At 42.3% G+C, this 18,898-nt stretch overlaps 1 protein-coding gene across 1 annotated transcript in view; it reads right to left on the bottom strand.

Moving 5' to 3' along the window:
• Window positions 1-18,898, bottom strand: part of LOC121433820 (multiple epidermal growth factor-like domains protein 9) — a 100,582-nt gene that overhangs the window by 57,204 nt on the left and 24,480 nt on the right. The window contains exons 3-5 of the mRNA XM_041632454.1: window positions 12,362-12,438; window positions 8,692-8,815; window positions 5,222-5,376 (exon numbers count right to left, since the gene is read on the bottom strand). Coding sequence (XP_041488388.1) covers window positions 5,222-5,376; window positions 8,692-8,815; window positions 12,362-12,438 — 356 coding nt within the window. The remainder of the gene's footprint in view (window positions 1-5,221; window positions 5,377-8,691; window positions 8,816-12,361; window positions 12,439-18,898) is intronic.

The following is an 18,898-nucleotide window of genomic DNA, read 5'->3' as shown; positions in this document are numbered from 1 at the left end:
CTTGTCTGCCTTTTGTTGATCTGCATTCATTGGTCCAATGTTGGCTTTTGCCACACCTTCTACATATATCTGAAGGCTGAGTCCTCCTATTCTTGCCATTCCTAGGAATTCCTTGTCTACAGTCCCTTCTCAGGTGCCTTATTCTACCATAATTTGGAATTTTGATGTCTCCTCATTTCTTTGGATATTGCTTCTCCTACCCAAGATTCAGTATTATAATCAAATGTCTCAATGTTCATTGTATGCAGGATCCATTCATCCATAGGTGCTCATCTAACCTTTAAAGGTCCAGGTATTGTTTTGCATTCTAAGTTGGCATTTTTAAAAGCTAGAGATTCAATAAGTACTCATCTAGCATCTGGGTCTGTTACTCCTATTTGTACAGCCTTACGTAATCTTTGTAAAAATTCAGTAAAGGGTTCTCTCTGGCCCTATTTAACCCTGGTATATGATTCAATTATTTTTTTTCTAGTTATTGAATCCTGTCCCAAGCATTTAAGGCTGCTTTAATGGCATAGGGACAAGATTTGTTCATCTTAAAAAGCTTGAACCTGTGGGTCAGCATAAGGGCCTTCACCAGGAATTTGATCTTGGGAATGCTCAAGACCTTTTGCTTTTCTCTATGGTTCCAATTTTTTTTGCCTCTTCTCTGAAATAAATTCTAAACATTAATTGAGGCCCATCATCCATGACTGCTGAAACAAATCATGTGGTGTTGCTTTAATGCTAGAAGACCATGTCTTTATCATCTCCCTAACAAATACAGAATGCAAACTGCAAGTTATACCAACCTGCTTAATTTCTTTTAGATCATTCATTTCTATAGGTATTCATCTACCTTCTTTGGATCCTTTCGGGCCTTTAGAACTTGATGCTTCTTCAGAGTAGATTACAGGGTAGGAAGCTAAAACCATTGGCAATTCATATCTGACAGCTACTTGTGATGATGTTGAATCCTGTCCTTGTGCCTTCTTTCCCAGTTCATCAGCTCCAATAATTTCCACAATTATTTCAAATTGTTTTACTATTGTCTTTTGCAAAGGCTGAATCTCCTGGCCTGTATATATTTCTAGTGATTTCATTAAGGCACCAAGCCTCTGGTCCTCATTCTGCATTTGTGATTCCAAGGTCTGAAATTTCTCCTTTAAAGATAATATCTCACACTTGGACATTACTTGAATGGCATGCAGATTGCCATCCTGGAGAGATAGATACTCTATCGGCTAACTTAATCATAACTTTTTAACAAATTTTGATTGTCAAAATTCAACAGAAGGAATTCTTTCAAATAACTTCTTAGTACCCACAGATATGGATTCAATTTTGCCTGTCAAATTAATGTTATCCTTATAAACAGTAATATTTTTTTCAGGTAATTTTTGATGGTATTAATCCAGTCAACTAGCTGTTCATTATTAAAAGACTGTACCATTATGTAAAGACTGTACCATTCTTAAAAGTGCAATATTCTTTGTTAATGATAGAATATGGAGAAAGCCGAGTCCCAATACCCAATAAATTGAAGTATCACAATAACCATATAAGCCTCATATAATACAATCCATAGCATTAGCAAAAAAGTTACTAAAAGTTTCAATATTAATGTAGTGTGCCATATTGATTTATTAATTATCTGTTATGTGATCTGGTAAACTGTAATCTTTATTGTCCAGCAGATGTCGTGATTGCAGAGTTGCGACTAGAAGCAATGCAACCGGTGGCGACAGGAATGGTTGCTTTAGTTTTCCACCTTGGTGCTGGTTAAATACTGAGAAATATGCTTTGCTTGACAAATTAAAAGCAATTAAATCAATTCCATATACAAAGCAAAAAGACTTGTGGGAAGGGATCAGAAACTGGAAGCTGTACAACTCGCCACTAGGCGAGGAATCGTGCCGGGGAACACAGCAGTCATACGTGAGCTTGGGAAACTTCCATGTTGCCACATGCGGTAAACTCCACTGCGGTGTGGGTTCTAAAAAATGGCTTAGGCAAAAGCAAGCCAAGCGGGCAGGGTTGGGAGATTGTCTGGGCCCTGGACCAGCTAGGCCTTTAGGCTGTCTACCCAGTATGCATAGAGTCTGAATCCACATGGGCGCCAAATGAAGAAGGAAGCTAAAAAGAAATCCCACACTAGCTCAGAATTGAGAAATAGTCATTTATTTAGGGGTAGACTCAAAAATAAGAATCCTCTGCTTGAACGAAGATCAGAAACTGAATCCCGCAGCCGGAAAATAGACCAGACACATGCTCTACTTTGGCATAAATAGTGTAAGAGGCGGGTGGGTAACCAGTGGCGGTAAGACTTCCTACAGCAGTTAGCACAGTGCAGTATTTTTATGAAAGAGTCCACATTCACATATTTTACTACTGACTATTGCTACAACTGGCTGCTTTTTAAATTTTACTCTGTCTAATTTATCAATTAAACTCTAACACAGATATGTAAGTATTGGTGAAGGTGCACACCAAGTGAAGGCTGAACAGTCAGGATTGTCTCAGTTCAAGAATGCCTATTTAACATGAGAGGCTTCTCTTGGGCCCTTCACAATGAATTTGTAAACAGTAACGAGAAACCACTGTTTGCCCCATCCAGTCCTGATCCTTCTCTTCCTGCCTCCACTCTATCCACCTAGCCAACTAGATAAGCTTTGGTTTGGCAATGCAAGTCCCGCATACTACTTTAATCCCTGCTGTGTGGAACAGAAGATACACGGAAATATCTGTTGAATAAAGGGCATCATCATCCAATAGAACCAATGAAATAACTGCTAAACATGTCAGGACCCTCACAAGAATCTGTCCCATAATTTCCTGCAAAGTTTTTTTTTTCCTCCTCCTTTCTTCCTAGTCTCCAGTATTAAGAATTTTCCTTTATCCCCCTACGGCTACTCAACATTCTGCCCTAGACTAATCCATTCCATAGGCTCCTTACCCCCAATTTAGCTTATACAATTTATTAGTTCTCCAAGAAAGACAAGCCCATATGCCTTCTAAGGACTTCCTGCCAATCAACAAGGAAAGAGATCATGGAATACAACAATGACTTATATAGAATTTCTAGATGTGGTAGTTCTTCACTGTTCATGAATGCTACCTAGCCGAGGAAGTCAGCAAAACAAACAAACAAACAAAAACCACATTCTATTCCTGACAACATGGTCAAGAAAAACTGAATCGCAAAGGGATAGATGGGGATAATAACTCATTTTCTGCACCAAGGTCCAGATACAACACTTCTATTTCACAGACCAAATAGGAAGAGAGGGCCAACTTCTGACCTCCATGCATTTATGCACACATACACCAAAATTAAAATTAAAAAAATACCTCTAAGCGATGAGCAATCTGCATGCCATTCAAGTAATGTCCAAGTATGAGATGTTATCTTTAAAGGAGAAATTTCAGACCTTGGAATCACAAATGCAGAATGAGGACCAGAGGCTTGGTGCCTTAATGAAATCACTAGAAATATATACAGGCCAGGAGATTCAGCCTTTGCAAAAGACAATAGTAAAACAATTTGAAATAATTGTGGAAATTATTGGAGCTGATGAACTGGGAAAGAAGGCACAAGGACAGGATTCAACATCATCACAAGTAGCTGTCAGATATGAATTGCCAATGGTTTTAGCTTCCTACCCTGTAATCTACTCTGAAGAAGCATCAAGTTCTAAAGGCCCAAAACTAAAATTAAAAAAAAAAAAATACTTTAAACAATGAGCCAAAAATAAAAAACTGAAAAGGAACCTAAAAAAGGTTCCAGTAATCACAATAAATACAGTCCTCTGAATACCTGATGTGAGAGGGTACTGAAATATGGAGACCATGACCAGGGGCTCACTCAGTACTGACTCGGTCCTCTCAAGGAAAGAATTCCAGAAGATGTGCTCTGCTGATTTCCTAAGCCCAAACTGAAAACAAAGTTGCAGACCGCAGTATTTTGATATTTAGGTAAATAGCAGGGTGGCACTGAGTCAGAAGTAAAGGCAAACAGCACTTGGCACAAAAACCTAAACAGCTAGGCAGGCTGACATACCCTGTAAATTCTCTGCAGATGGGGAGGGGGTGGTAGGGACATCAGGAGTTCAAAGCCAGCCTCTGCCACACAGTGAGTCTGTACCAGCCTGGGCTTTAACTAGCTAAATAATGTGGTGGGACACACCATTCCACAGGGCACTGAGTGGCTGAGAAAAGAAACCACAGGCAGAACCCTCTGGAGGAGACAATTCACTCAGGAATAGTCTCATCCAATTCCAGATTGGTGTGGCTCTTCAGCACCTGTGGTATCAGTGTGTCTCCACTGTCTTTTTTTTTTTTTTTTTTTTTTTTTGGTTTTTCGAGACAGGGTTTCTCTATGGTTTTGGAGGCTGTCCCGGAACTAGCTCTTGTAGACCAGGCTGGTCTCGAACTCACAGAGATCTGCCTGCCTCTGCTTCCTAAGTGCACCACCACTGCCCAGCCTGTCTCCACTGTCTTAACGCTACCTCCCTTCCACTTAGACACAACAAATAAATTAGACAATCAAAATGTCAGAAGGAAATTTCAATTTCTTCTTCACAGGTTTTGTCAAAAGTTTGGCTACAGGATACACTGGTCATTAGAGTGGGCCTAACAGCCCTACTGCCCATCCATTTCCCTGACCCAACAACACACATTTTATTCTCAACGCACTGAAGAACTCTGTATTTGATCTACAATGCTCTTTGTTCTATAACGCTGCTTAATTTCAGCCTGTAGCCAACATTAAAATCCATGATGGGAAACGGATAACACAAAATTCACTAGCACTCATTGTGGGGACATCACCACTTACTGCTCCTTGTGGAAAGAACCACCAGAGCACTTTACCTCTGCTAGGGCCAAGCAAAACTGGCTTTCTCCTGAATCCAGGCTTGTTTTACCTCATGGGTAATACGAACCTCAGGTCCATAGGGATACTTTTCCTTTTGTCTACCAGGAAGCTGCAGCCAAGCTAAACACTAGACTTAGGGTCTCAGCACCCCTTTCTAACATGAACTTGTCTAGTGACCGCCTCTCGCCCACTACTATCTTGTTCCTGTTTCTCTCATGCCCAGTCTTCTATCTTGCTGTGTTAACTGCACTCCAGGAAGGTAGTCCACTCTAGAGAAGAACAATGACAGATAGGAGGGAGAGGAAGGCTAGGTTCTCTCCCTCTCCAGATGATGAGACCTGAGCTTCCCAGGGAGCAGATCCAGACCTGTCCTTGTCTTCCAGAGCCAGAGTCAACTCCAGGTCCTGCCCCTGCATCTTCTTCATCTCAGAGAGCTTGCTTTCCAAGCTGAGGTGAAACTCCTTCTCTGTTTCCGTCTCTGCAAAGGCCTTCTCCAGTTCTGCTTGGGCGGCTTTCACATCCTACAGTTAAATTAAATGCATTTGATGCAATTTTTCAATACAATTGGGAACATTTTGAAAGGAAATTAGATTAAAATATAAATATTTATGACTTTTTCTCCAGCACATTTCCCCTCCCTGAATGTACTTACTATACATGGAAAGAATACGTAATAAATATATTTGCCAGCCATTTTTCTCTCTGATATCAGAAGAGTAATGGGCACTTCCAATGGAAAAGAGTCAACTCTACAAGAACTGTACTTTTGGTTTTGAAAAATCAGATCAATATTTACAGCTTCAATGAGAACAAAAAGAAATGCGCTTCTCAATACTAAAACATGCATAAGTCCCAGAGTCACCCTAATCTCCATGCAAATTCATCCCACAGCCCACCGCCCCCCACTATTTCTTTTTAAGATAATGGCTACACATTTCTAAAATGCATTTCTGTATCTCCAAGGTGATTTAAGTGGTGAAGGGCTCTATGCTTTTCCTGAGTGCTCAGAGAAGCCACCATGGAAATTATCTTCTAAATCATTTAGACCATGTGTCTGTTGGGGGAAGGCTTTGGTGCGCACGCAAGTGATCTGGAACAGGCCTGACTCTCCACCCACACAGACCACTGCCTCAAGATCACACCGCAAACATAAAAGTCAAATAGACGTGGGTTCAAAGTGCAGCACTCCTATGATACTTGCTGTGTGACCCGGTTCTTATTCCAGAACAGAATACCCAACATTCCATCAATGAGCTGCTGGGAGACTGCCAACACCTGGCACCCAGAAGCAAAAGCCTGGCCTCTCTTCCCCACCCTTTCCACTAACTATCTGTTTAAGAGGCTTGTCTGTCACTCCATATTTCATAGGCAGCAAACAACAATGTCTGTTGTTTGCTGAGTGTCTACTAAATGCCAGGCTCTGAAGCAAGAAGTCTTATATCACATTTGATCTTGACCTAACCCTAAGTGTTGTAGACCGAGACAACAGAATGTTAGAGCCTAAAATGTGGCCAGATCACCTGACCTTTACCACCTGTGTGACCTTCAGCAAATGACCCGGTCACCTTGTGCCTAATATTTCAATACGTTTAAAAAAGAGAGAAAAAGAGAGAGAGGGAGAAATGGAAGTAGATAGCACATAGGTTTCTTAGAAGGATAGCTAAGCACACACGTGAGGCTTAGCAGGGGAACTCTACCTGTGGGGAGGTCTCATAGCTTAGTATGTGTTCTTGTTACTGCAGCCAGTGCTACAAGCTGGTGCTTCTGTGTTCAATTCTCACGGGCAAATGCTTCACCCAATGGGATAAATGCAGCAAGCTACAAAGCAGGAGCACTGGGAAGTACTCATGGGACAAACAAAGTGCTGCATCAAGAGGTGACAACTTTCTCAAGTGTCTTGATTAAGGGTGTGGTGGGTGGTGGTTGTGGTGACTTGAATAAGAATGCCCCACCCCCAACACCACAATACTATATGTTCACAGATCTAAATGCTTGGTAACCCGGAAAGGCACAACTGGGAGATAGGGTGTAGAAGGAGCTGCAGGCTGCGTTCCTGCCACCCGGCTCCCGGTATCCTGGCTAGCTTATGCCCCGAAATAAGAACACACAAATGGTATTCACTTAAACACTGTCTGGCCCATTATCTCAAGCCTCTTCTGGCTAATTCTCACATCTTGGTTAACCCATTTCTGTTAATGTGTGTAGCACCAAGAGGTGGTAACTTACCGGGAAGTAGGATTCTAGCCTACATCCATCTTGGGTCAGTTTCATCATGTCTGCCCCAGAGAGGAGAGGCATGGCGATTGCCTCACTTCCTCCCAGCATTCTGTTCTGTCTACTCCACCCACCTAAGGGCTGGTCTATAAAATGGGCCACGGCAGTTTCTTTATTAACCAATGAGAGTAACACATAGACAGATCATCATTTTCTCCATCAATAGGGGTTGTAGGATTTGGTATGGTATCACTAGAAGAAGCCATATCCTGGGGGGAGCTTTGAAGTTTCAAATATTCAAGCCAGGCCCAGTATCTCTCTCTACCTGCCTTTCCAGATGTATAGCCCTCAATTACCTCTCCAGCACCATGTTCGCTTTCATTCTTCCATGCTTCCTACTATGATGATAATGGACTGAACCTCTAAACTGTAAACCAGTCCCAATCAAATGTTTTCTTTTATAAGAGATTTTGTGGTCAAGCTGGGTGATAGTGGTGCATGCCTTTAATCCCAGCACTGGGGAGGCAGAGGCAGAGTGAGGCAGAAGGATCTCTGTGAGTTTGAGGCCAGCTTGATCTACAAGAGCTATTTCCAGGACAGGCTCCAAAGGCTCCAAAGCTACAAAGAAACCATGTCTCAAAAAACAAAGAGTTGTGATCATGGTATCTTTTACAGCAAAAGAAATGCTTAGACAGTAGTATGTGCTTATAATTATAGTATTTGAGAAGCTGAAACAAGAGGATTTCAAATTTGAGAGCAAACTCTCTACCTACCAGATCCTGCCTCAAAAATAAATAAATAAATATCATAATAATTATTAATATATAGATCAGCCCAATCTAAATTCTGAAAGGCTCGAAATATAAAACTTTCTGATTATCAACGTGTCAAAAGTAGAAAATTTAACACCTAACTTCATATGATGGGTTGTAGTCAAACATAGCCATGTTAAAATATTGCGCAAAATTCCCTAATTACATATATAATGCATACGTGAAATATAAATGAGTTCTGTGTCTAGTCTTGGAGCCCAACCCTAAGATATCTCATTAGTTATATAAAAATGTTCAATAATAACAACAATAATAATAATAATAATCTCAAGTCTAAACTACTTCTGGATCCAAGCACTTCAGGAAAGGGCTACTCAAACTGTTTTTCTTAATGCCAGCTTAAAATAGAGGAACACTGTCTGTTGTCCCAACCAGAGGCAGATGTTTAGCCGGGTCACAGCAGCCGCTGACAGAAGGAAGAGCACAGGAAGCTGTGGTGTCCACTAGAAAAGAGCAGCCACTCAGTTCTCCAAGATCCTGGACAGAGGCTGGCGAGAGGACAAGAGCCGGGCGGGCAGGCAATAGCCGAGCAGCAGCAATCTGAGTGCAGGTTTGCTCAGGGCTACACTCCTTCAGTGGGGCTCGGCAACCACCTGGGCCAGTTAGTACTTCTCTCTGTACCTCAGGGTCATCACAGGAAGGAGACAACGAGGTAATTTACAGGGGCAGAGTGCCTACATGAGGCCAGACCCAAAGGACACCCAGTAACTCCTGCAGAAAGGTGATGCTCATGGAGAAAGGAGGCCATCACACACTCCCCAGGCCTGACCACAGCATCTCCAGACTTACTTCTTCTAGAAGATGTATCCTTTCCGTCAGGAGGTCTTCGACCTGCTGCACCTTCCTCCTCGCATCTTCTTTCACGCGCTGGACTTCAGAACCTCCCCCTTTGGTGAGACTCTCCACTGCTTTGCTGCAGAGAGGCAAAGGGCAGGCTGAGTCGGGGGCCTGTCTGATGACAATTTCCCCAGCCCCAAAAGATAAGGGGTATTTGTCAGTCATTCCTCCCATTTGCCTGAGCTAAGTTTCCTTTAAAAAAAAAAAATAATAACACTTATAATTCAGAAACGGGGTGGGGGGTACTTATCCCACAGGATAGAATTAACATTTTAACACACAGCCTGTCAGGGCTCTACCTACTCACACAGAACCATGTAGTGTATACTAGTGAACTAACCTGGACAGTGAATCACTCACTATGCTGAGAACACGCTTTAGAAAGTCAGTAAACATGAATCTGCATCATCATCCTAACGACTGTATCACTATACGGAACATACTTTATGAAGTCAAGTCTCTAAGCTGCTTCTGATGAACATATGTGACTAACACCAAGATCTAAGAAGAGGTGCCTGGTACCGAGAAACTGCTCACTACACATTAGTGTTGTGACTTAATGGTTTCTAGGGACACACTACTAGAAGGGGAATCCCTGAGCCCAAGGGTAAGCACACTTTAATATTCTTGATGGCAGCTGCCAATTTTCCTGCTAGTACTCTTACACCAGAGGTATAGAAGGTGGTACAGGAACCAATGGGCAAAGAAGCAGCATGCAACAAGCAGATCTGTGAGGTTAGCATTTGCATGCTCCACCTTGCACCAGCCTGAGGGCAAACGTTTTAAGTACACCAAAATGGATCCAGCACACACTACGACTTAGGGTGAGAAGAGGGACTTGGGTGCAAGCACCCTGCACCTGGTATTGTGATATTAAATGTCCAGGGCACTGGGCTGTGGCCTTAGAATGTTCTCTCTGTGGGAGACACTAAACCAGACACAGGGCCATGAGCAGTGATGCAGAAAGAGAGGTGCTGGCTGCAGCTGTGAGACTTCTGTCCTCCCTGCATCCTCAATGGCTGCAGTCTCCAGAAGGAAAACTGAGGAAATGGCTCCACCTAAAGCTGGCTTCTCAGAAAAACAACAGCAGAAGAATTAAACAAAACTCCTTGCCACTCAGTACCTCACTTGACTCCAGGAGTATATTAATTTCCCTAACCCAAAGCCCTGTAACCAGATGCTCACACACTGGACCACGTGAACCATTCACCAGAACAGGGCACCTAAAGGGCTCTCCTGGCTGTCCAAGCTCCCACAGAAATCACCTGCAAACAGAGCCCTTATTGAAGAGTTTTCCTTTCAGCAAGGCTTCAGAAAGCCACCACAATATCACAATAATAGAATCCAGTGTGAATAACTGAAAGGAGGAACACCGGCTCGGGCTGGACAGATTTGCTTCTAAATTCTCACTCTATCCCAACCCCAGTGTGGCTCTGGGTAAAATTTCTAGCCTCAGTAAATAAGTTGTTATACCTCAGTCTCCTCATGTGGGAAATGAGATGATTACCTCTTGGAACTAATAGGCTACCACAAGGGGTCCTCTGCAGGCCTGCCTCAGTACTCTGCAGGTTCCCCCTCCCACCCTGCTGGGAGGCCTCTCCTGTGAGGCCAGGGCAGCACAAACCCTGCTGTGCTGCTGAGAGGCCTCCTGCCACCCCTCAGCTGGAGTCTGAGCTCAGAACAGATCAGCCCCTGCCAGAACCTAGGCCAACATGCTCCCTTCCTGATCACTGCCCTAAGTGTCCTCAGCCCCCACTCACTCAGCTCACTTCTGGGACCAGAGCTGTCTCCAGTTCACAGTGACTCACAGTCATTTCCATTACTCCTCCAGGGGCATTACAGACAAGAACAACTGTGCACTGCCTCCTCTCTTTCCCAAGCTGTAGACAAAGATTTTTACCTTTTCTGCATGTCTCAATGTGTGGCTCGCACACATGTGTATGGAGGACAAAGGGTGTCACTGTCTTCTATTGCTCTCATCCTTATTTTTTTTTAAACAGGTGTATCACTGACCCTGAAACTCCTTAAACATCATCCCCATCTCCCCTGCCACCACACCCCAGGTTACAAACACCTTTCCCACATTTGATATGGGCACTGGGAATCCAAACTCAGGTCCCTATACTTCCACAACAAACACTTAGAACACTTAGCACCCCTCCAGCTCCTACTCAGATGGTTCTGGTTCTGAATTCTTTTTACCTGAGTGCTCAGGATGTTTTAGCCATGGGGCTGTATAGCGCCCTGTATGGCCCCTTCCCTCTGCTGCACTCTGGACTCCCTTCCATCAGCCCAGATCTAATCTTGCCATTTCACGGCCTGAATCACATATGCTGTCAAGAGGCTGTACAATTTTGAACAACTACTAGCATTATTCACTTTGTTTGTGTTTTAGTTATACCAATAAAATAAACTCACAATGATAAATGTTCCAACGTTTCATTTATCATCTTTGTATTTTACAGTTACTGTAGCAATAAAATTTATACTCAGCAGTATGGTGTAATTTGCCTCTGATAATGGAATTGTTATTTTTTGTTTGTGTTTTAAAGCTACAGAGATAAAATTTATTCCCACCAATATGACTTCTTTTGTTTTTAATGCCCCCTTATTGTAACTGACACACAGAACAATGGAAGACCAGCACACAAACATGTTTACTTCACATCAAGCCAGAGTGGGCTCAGGAGCTGCAGCAGAGCCAACTTGCTACAATTCTGGGGCAAACTCTGGGCACATTCTGGGGTGTCCACTTGTCACCCAAGCCTCCAGAACACCTCCAGAATACCCCAGTTGCTCATAATGTGCCTCAGAGGAGCCTACAGCTATGGGGTTGGGGTGTGAGTGGTGTCCCTGGAGAGCTTCAGTGTATGGTGCTAGTAATTCTGTGGTGCCATTCGGTCTACAGGTCAGCACTCAATAAAGATTTAAATAAATTAACTTATTAATAGATAAAGTAGGTTTCTTCCTTCTAAGCATTAAAACCCAACAATTTCCTTTAAACAACATACTACAAGAGTCCCTAGGACACAAAACAGGCTTAAAACAAGTTACTAGCTGAAACCATCCCTCTGCCTCCCAGCCTTACCCACTAGAACCCCCTCTACTCCTTGGCATTTTCATCAGTGAGAACGAATGAGCTCCCAAAACACAACACAGGTGGCTTGACTCTCACAAACACGGCTGGGGAAGGAAGCTAGACCCAAAAAGGACCTACTGTATGATTCCAATTATATAACGTTCAAAAATAGGCAGAACAAAGTAATTGTGTTGAGAGTACTGCGTGTCCTGGGAAAAGGGAGAGGCTGTGAGAACATGAAGGCAAGGGGGCTTTCTGGAAGCTTGATGATGCTTCCTTTCTGGCTCAGATGGGGGTTTCACATAGTGTTTTGCTTCATACAAGTCCATCACACGTTGCCCTTAAGTCCTGTACATCTTCCTATAACTACAATACTTTAAAAACAGTTGACAAACAATTTAATAAAAACTACAAGCTCCAAGGAGCCTCAGAAGCCAGTCAGAAAACAAGTGGCTTAGAGAAGCAGCTGGTTGTGCTTCACTGCCCAGCCCAACACCCACCCGTGGGACCCGACGGCCAAGCTCTTGGTTGACGGGTACTCACGAGGCACTGATGAGCAACTGATCTCTCTCCTGGAGCTTCTGCTTCAGACTTTCCAATTCCACCTTGAGTTCAATGTTCTTCCAGAGCGAAAAGGTAAGAAAAGACACAGTGTAAGGTGCAGGAATAGCAAGCGCTGATGGTGGCCAAGCTACTCTGGCACACTTGCAATTGCAGATGTTACACTCAAAAGCCTCATTAGCCCTGAAGCACAGAAAAAGGGAATTATTAAGGACTGTGGGTCTCAAGAGAAAGCCCTGGATTCCATAGGACTTGGAACAATGATGTAAATGTTCCAGTGTCTAACAGCCAGAGCATTCAATCACCTAGGCACAAATGTCACATTAGCGAGGCTGACGTAAAAATTGTTTGCCCTCCACCAAGCAAATTTACAGTCTGCTTTGCCCATTTAAAGGCAATTACTCCTAGCTGTTTACAATCACTCATGTGGTTGTTGCAGTAGGAGCGTGCTACAGCCTTAATGAAAATAAAATAAGACTTGTGAATGGATAAATGGGAGACCTCAGTATAACCTGTCACATTTCAGTGTGAGATTTCAGGACACTCACAAAAAGCCCCAGCTTAGGTGGGAAGCCATCTCTAAGGGATATCACAGAGTCATGAACCTTTTTCCCCTTAAGGGACTAGAACAAAGGAAGTCGCACATGGCCCTGGGCTCACAACTGACTCACAGGAGAACACAAAGACAAAATTTATGGCAGGTGGCAGTCAGTGGGAGGCAACAGGGACATGGTAGGCTTCTCAGTTTTCCCCAAATGCAGTGGAGAGAGCATGCACAAAGCAGTCATGTCCTGGAGACTAGCATACGGCATGCAGAGAAGTGATAGCAAATCAAGATTTCTCTGAATTCTCACTTTTTTTTTAATAATGCATGTGGATTTTACATTTTCTTCTACCACGTTTGTATTTTTAAAATAATAACACTTTTATAAAATTTATAATCCAGAGGATATGTCTCCCTCCTTCCTGCCTAGTGGCTCTGGGGAGAGGAGCACGCAGAGTCAAGAGTGCAGTCCACACTGAAGGGCACAGGCCCCTTCACTGTGGACACTCGTGTATTCACTTCACACACACCTGAGTGCTAGTGATGGGTATAGCTGAAGTCAACATGACAGACCCTGAGAATAACGCAGCCAGCAGGGTGACCCTGTGCCTGTCCTTAGAGACACATCCAGAAGATGAGAAAGGAGAGCTGTGACTGTCAGATCCCATACTGTCAAGAGAGGGCCAAGGTGCCCACTGTGACGGGAGGACTGGAGAACCAAATACACACTGAAAGAAGCCTATACTTCTCCTTCGCTGTCAGACCGGAAGGCAAGCCTGCCCATGAGGCAGAATTTCTCTCTAGAACAACTGTCCCTTTGCATGACAGACAAGACCCAGAGTGGTGGGGCACAATATCTCCATGTGTGCCTCTGTCAGGAACACCCCACAAGCCTTGGGCTCCTCCACCAGCTCCCACAGGGCAGAGCAGGTATGGGCGCTGACAGAGTGTGTTCTAAGAGCATGGCTTGTGCCTGACCCGATGGCTAGCTAGCATGCCTATGCTCCCCATGCACTGTATGGTAAGGTTGGACAGCCTGGACTATTACCCTAACTTCAGGAATAAAGAAAGACTATCCACTCTCAGAATTGCTCTTCAACACTACATTTAAAGCCCTGAGCAGTGCAATAAAGTGCACAAGTGTGCACACACACTCATGCATATGTGAAATTTAAGGTACTCACATTAGATAGAAAAGAGAGCTGAAAGAATCCACAAAACGTTTCTAGCACATAAAAGTAACTTTGGCAAGGTCAGCATGCAAATATCCATTGTATTTCAAAAGAGTGGCAAAATGACCATAAATTGAACCTTTTAAAAAGCAGCTCCAATAGATCCAAAAATGAAAGCCTTCAGTATTAATAAGACACATAACTGTGTACTTAAAAATACAAAGCATTGGTGACACCTCCACAACCAATGGAGTTGACTTTCTTGGAAGTGAAATTCCCGGATAAGAAGACTCTACTTAACAAAGTATCAATTCTCTCGAAATTTACTTAAAGATTTAACACAAATTCTATTAAAATACTAGCAGGATTTTTGTAAACACAGGCACGCTGATTATAAAGTTTACTTGAAATAGTGAAAAGCCAGAGGAATTGAAGCCACCTTGAAAGAGGAGAATGTAATGTGAAGGTTGGAAATACAAATGAACGCTTCCAAATGTGGTCAGGTGAGTTCTGTTATAATGAGTGATAGCAATCAAAGGAAAAAGCAAGTTGGGAGCTGCTTCAGGAGCTTAGGGTGTCTGCCTCCAAGGCTGGGAACCTGTTTGATCTTAGAACCTACACAGTAGTAGGAAAGAGCCGTCAAGTTGCCCTTGACCACCTAACATGCACTGAGCCGCATACTGTCCATGCACACGCGATAACAAACAAACAAACAAACAGATTAATGAATGAAAGGGAAAAAGGAAAGTCTTTCTTTCAACAAATGGTTGGAATTGGATATCCTTTTATGAACAACTCACTTTGACCTAAATTACATCTTAAATAGAAGTTGATTTAAATTAACTAGCAGATCTAAATGTAACACATAAAATATAATTTTTTAAGAAAAAGATATATAAAACTATATTGTTGGACTCTAGAACAAGGCAGACAGTTCTTTAGATATAACACTGAAGGCATGATCTATAACAGAAAAAAATCAATACATTGGGCTTCATTAAAATTAAATAGTTGCTCTGAAAAACAGTGTTAAGAGAATGAAAAGACTGCTGCACTCTGGGAGAAAATATTTGCATATCACATATCTACAGAGGAATTATATCCAGAATACACAATAGCTCTCCAAATATAACTGTAAGAAAACAACTAAAAACCCAATTATTCTTGGAGAAAAAAAAGGCAAAAGACTTGAGCAGAATGTACACAGCAGAAGATATGCAGATGGTAAATAGGCACACACAAAAAAATCATTTCAACATCTTTAGCTTTTAGGGAAATATAAAACTATAATGAGAAGCACATCTATTGTAAGGGATAAAACTATATTTTAATTGACAACAGCAAATGCAGAAGAAAATGAGAAGAAAGCAGAATTCTCTCTCTCTCTCTGGGATGAAAAAGGGAATGGCCACACCAATTAAGAGTTGGGCAGTGTCTGACTAAAACCTACACTTACTACACTTATCAATGACTCTGCAATTTCACTCCAACTCACTTTAAAGAATGAAATATATGCTCACACAGAAACCTCAATACAGTTACTGCACTTGATTTCTAAGCATCGGAAGCTGGGAAGAAGTCACCAGCCCTTCCAAACCCTAATGGACAAACAGTCACCAATACTTAGAAACAGCAGTCACAGCTACAAAACGCAGACCATGAATGGATTACAACGACATGCCACCAGAAAAAAAAAAGCCTGTCCCAAACATTACATTAACACATGTTTCCATGTATGATATTCCAGGAAACGGAAAATGATAGGAATGGAGAAAACACAACACTAGTTGTCAGAGGTTGATGGCAGAGAGAGGGTTTGACCACAAAGAGGCAAAACAAGGAAATTTTGTTACTATGGAATTGCTATAAATGCTGACTACGGTGACGGTTACAAAAGCCTAGAACTGTACACTTACACACACATACACACACAAACAAAAAAATACAATCATAGATATCTTAGTTACTATCAGTTACAGGAACACACAAGTTAAAATACATCCAATACTTAAAACTGGTAAATTTTACTTTATATAAATTTATATTTCAATGAAGTTGAATAAGATAGACCTAGTATACACAGTGAGTTCCAGACCAGTCAGAAAAATGTTATCTAACAACAACAACAACAACAACAAATAAAGATAATTGACATAATGCAACTGAAAGATGGTTAAAATAGAAGAGCCAGACCTGGACTCTAGCACATCTTCACATATACATACTCATCAAATCCCCCCCCTTTTGACAATTTTAAAATAGTTAATGTCACATACTATTCTGTTTTTAAAGATTTATTTATGTGTGCAGTGTCTGTGTGAGTGTATGAACATGTGTATACATGCACATGGAGACCCGAGGAAGACATCAGATAACCATTTCTGCCACTCTCTGCCTATTCCTTTGAAACTATGTCTCTTCCTGAACCTGGACTCATATAGAATGAAGCCAGAAAGCCCCACTGATGGTCCTGTCTCTGCTGACCTTGAAGCCTGGGTTTCAGGCATGTGCAAGACTCCTAGGTGATAGGATCCAAAGCAAAGGTTCTTAACCACTGACCCATCCTCTCCATATTCCATCTGCACTATTCTTAACAAACACAGTTTTAGGACTGGATAAATGACGAGCATATTCTAGGTGTAATATACTTTTCAAGCTTTCTACCCTTGTCCTCTTGTTAATAATACTTAAGGCTTCAATTTTGTGATTAATAGAAAAGCACAAGAAACAACTGGAAGGTTCATTAAAGCCCCTTTTAAATGTTTTTTCCCTCTTTTTATTACTTAAAAAAATTCCAATCCAAATTCTCACTCCCTTCCCTCTTCCCAGTCCCCTCTCTCTCCCTCCACAGATTCTCCCCCTACCCTTCCAACCCTAAGGGAGATGCCATGCCCCCTGCTCTGTGGAAACTCCAAGGCCCTCCCTACTACATCTAGTCTGAGCAAGGTTTACATCCAGAGAATAGGATCCCACAAAGCCGGTACATGCGGTAGAGACACATCCCAGTGTCACGATCAGTGGCCCCTCAGTCTGCAGCAGTTGTCAGCCCCCTTCAGAGGGGCTTGGTTGTTCCCATGCTTGTTCACTCCCAGTCCAGTTGGAGTTGACTGAGTGAGATGACCCAGTGCCCAAAAAATGCTACCATTAGCTCAAGCAAACTGTCTCAGTGGATGACCTACCCCTTCATGGTCTTGTATTCCTTGCTCATACTCTCACTCCCTCCACTCTTCAACTGGATCTTGAGTGATCAGTCCAGTGTGGGTCATTGCCTCTGTCCCTGTCTGTTGTTGGACAAAGGTTCTATGGTGATATTTAAGATAATCATCAGTCTGACTATAGGGTAAAGTCAGTTCAGACACCCTCTCCTCTATTGCTTAGGGTCTCAGCTGGGTTCATCCCTGTGGGTTCTTGGGCATTTTTCTAGAGCCAGGTTTCTTGCTAACTCCATAATGGCTCCCTCGATCAATATATCTCTTTCCTTGCTCTCATATCTGTACTTCCTCCATCTTGACCATCCCATTCCCTCAAGTTCTCCTCCACACCCCTTCTCCACCCCCCCCCGACGCCCACCTCCCAAATTTTTGTCTGATTCTAATTTCCAGGTGGGTCTATATATGTTTTTCTTTGGGTTCACCTTATTACTTAAATTCTCTAGGATCCTAAGCCATAGGCTCGCTGCCCTTTGTTTATGACTAGTATCCACTTATGAGTGAGTACATACCATATTCGTTTTTTTGGCACTGGGTCACCTCATTCAGGATGTTTTCTAATTTCATCCATTTGCATGCAAAATTCAAGATGTCATTATTTTTTACTGCTGAGTAGTACTCTAATGTGTAGATGTGCCACACTTTATCCATTCTTCAGTTGAGGGGCATCTAGGTTGTTTCCAAGTTCTGTCCATCACAAAAAAAAAATGCTGCTATGAACTTAGTTGAACAAATGTCTTTGTAGTATGATTGAGCATCTTTTGGATATATTCCCAAGAGTGGAACTGCTGGATCCTGAGGTAGGTTGATATCCAGTTTTCTGAGAAACCATCACACTGATTTCCATAGTGGTTGCACAAGTTTGCATTACCACCAGCAATGGATGAGTGTTCCCCTTGCTCCACAACCTCTCTAGCATGAGCTGTCATTAGTGTTTTTGGTCTTAGTCATTCTGACAGGTGTAAGATGGTATCTCAAGGTTGTTTTGATTTGAATCTTTCTGATAACTAAGGACAAAGAACATGTCCTTAAGTATCTTTTGGCCATTTGAAATTCTTCTGATGAGAATTTTCTGTTTAGTTCATTACACCACTTTTTAATTGGGTCATTTATAATTTTAATGTCTTAATTTCTTGAGTTCTGTATATATTTTGGAGATCAGTCCTTTGTCTGATGTGGGGTTGGCAAAGATTTTTACCCAATCAGTAGGCTGCCTTTTTGTCTTATTGACTGTGTCTTTTGCTTTACAGAAGCTTCTCAGTTTTAGGAGGTCCCATTTATTTATTGTTGCTCTTATTATCTGTGCTACTGGGGTTATATTTAGGAAGTGGTCTCCTGTGCCCATGCACTGAAGGTTACTTCCCACTTTCTCCTCTATCAGGTTCAGTGTGGTAGGATTTATATTGAGGTCTTTAATCCATTTGGACTTGAATTTTGTGCATGGCGACAGATATGGATCTATTTTCATTCTTCTACAAGTTGACCTCCAGCTATGCCAGCACCATTTGTTGAAGATGCTTTCTCTTTTCCATTGTATCTTTTTTGCTTCTTTGTCAAAAATCAGGTGTTCATAGGCATGTGAATTAATATCCAG

Source organism: Microtus oregoni, unplaced genomic scaffold (assembly GCF_018167655.1).
Source record: "Microtus oregoni isolate MIOR12 unplaced genomic scaffold, Mior012 000041F_ref0000270, whole genome shotgun sequence".
NCBI classification, from domain to species: Eukaryota; Metazoa; Chordata; class Mammalia; order Rodentia; family Cricetidae; genus Microtus; species Microtus oregoni.
Note: the sequence above shows the minus strand (reverse complement) of the source record. Positions and strands in the feature narration are given on the sequence as shown.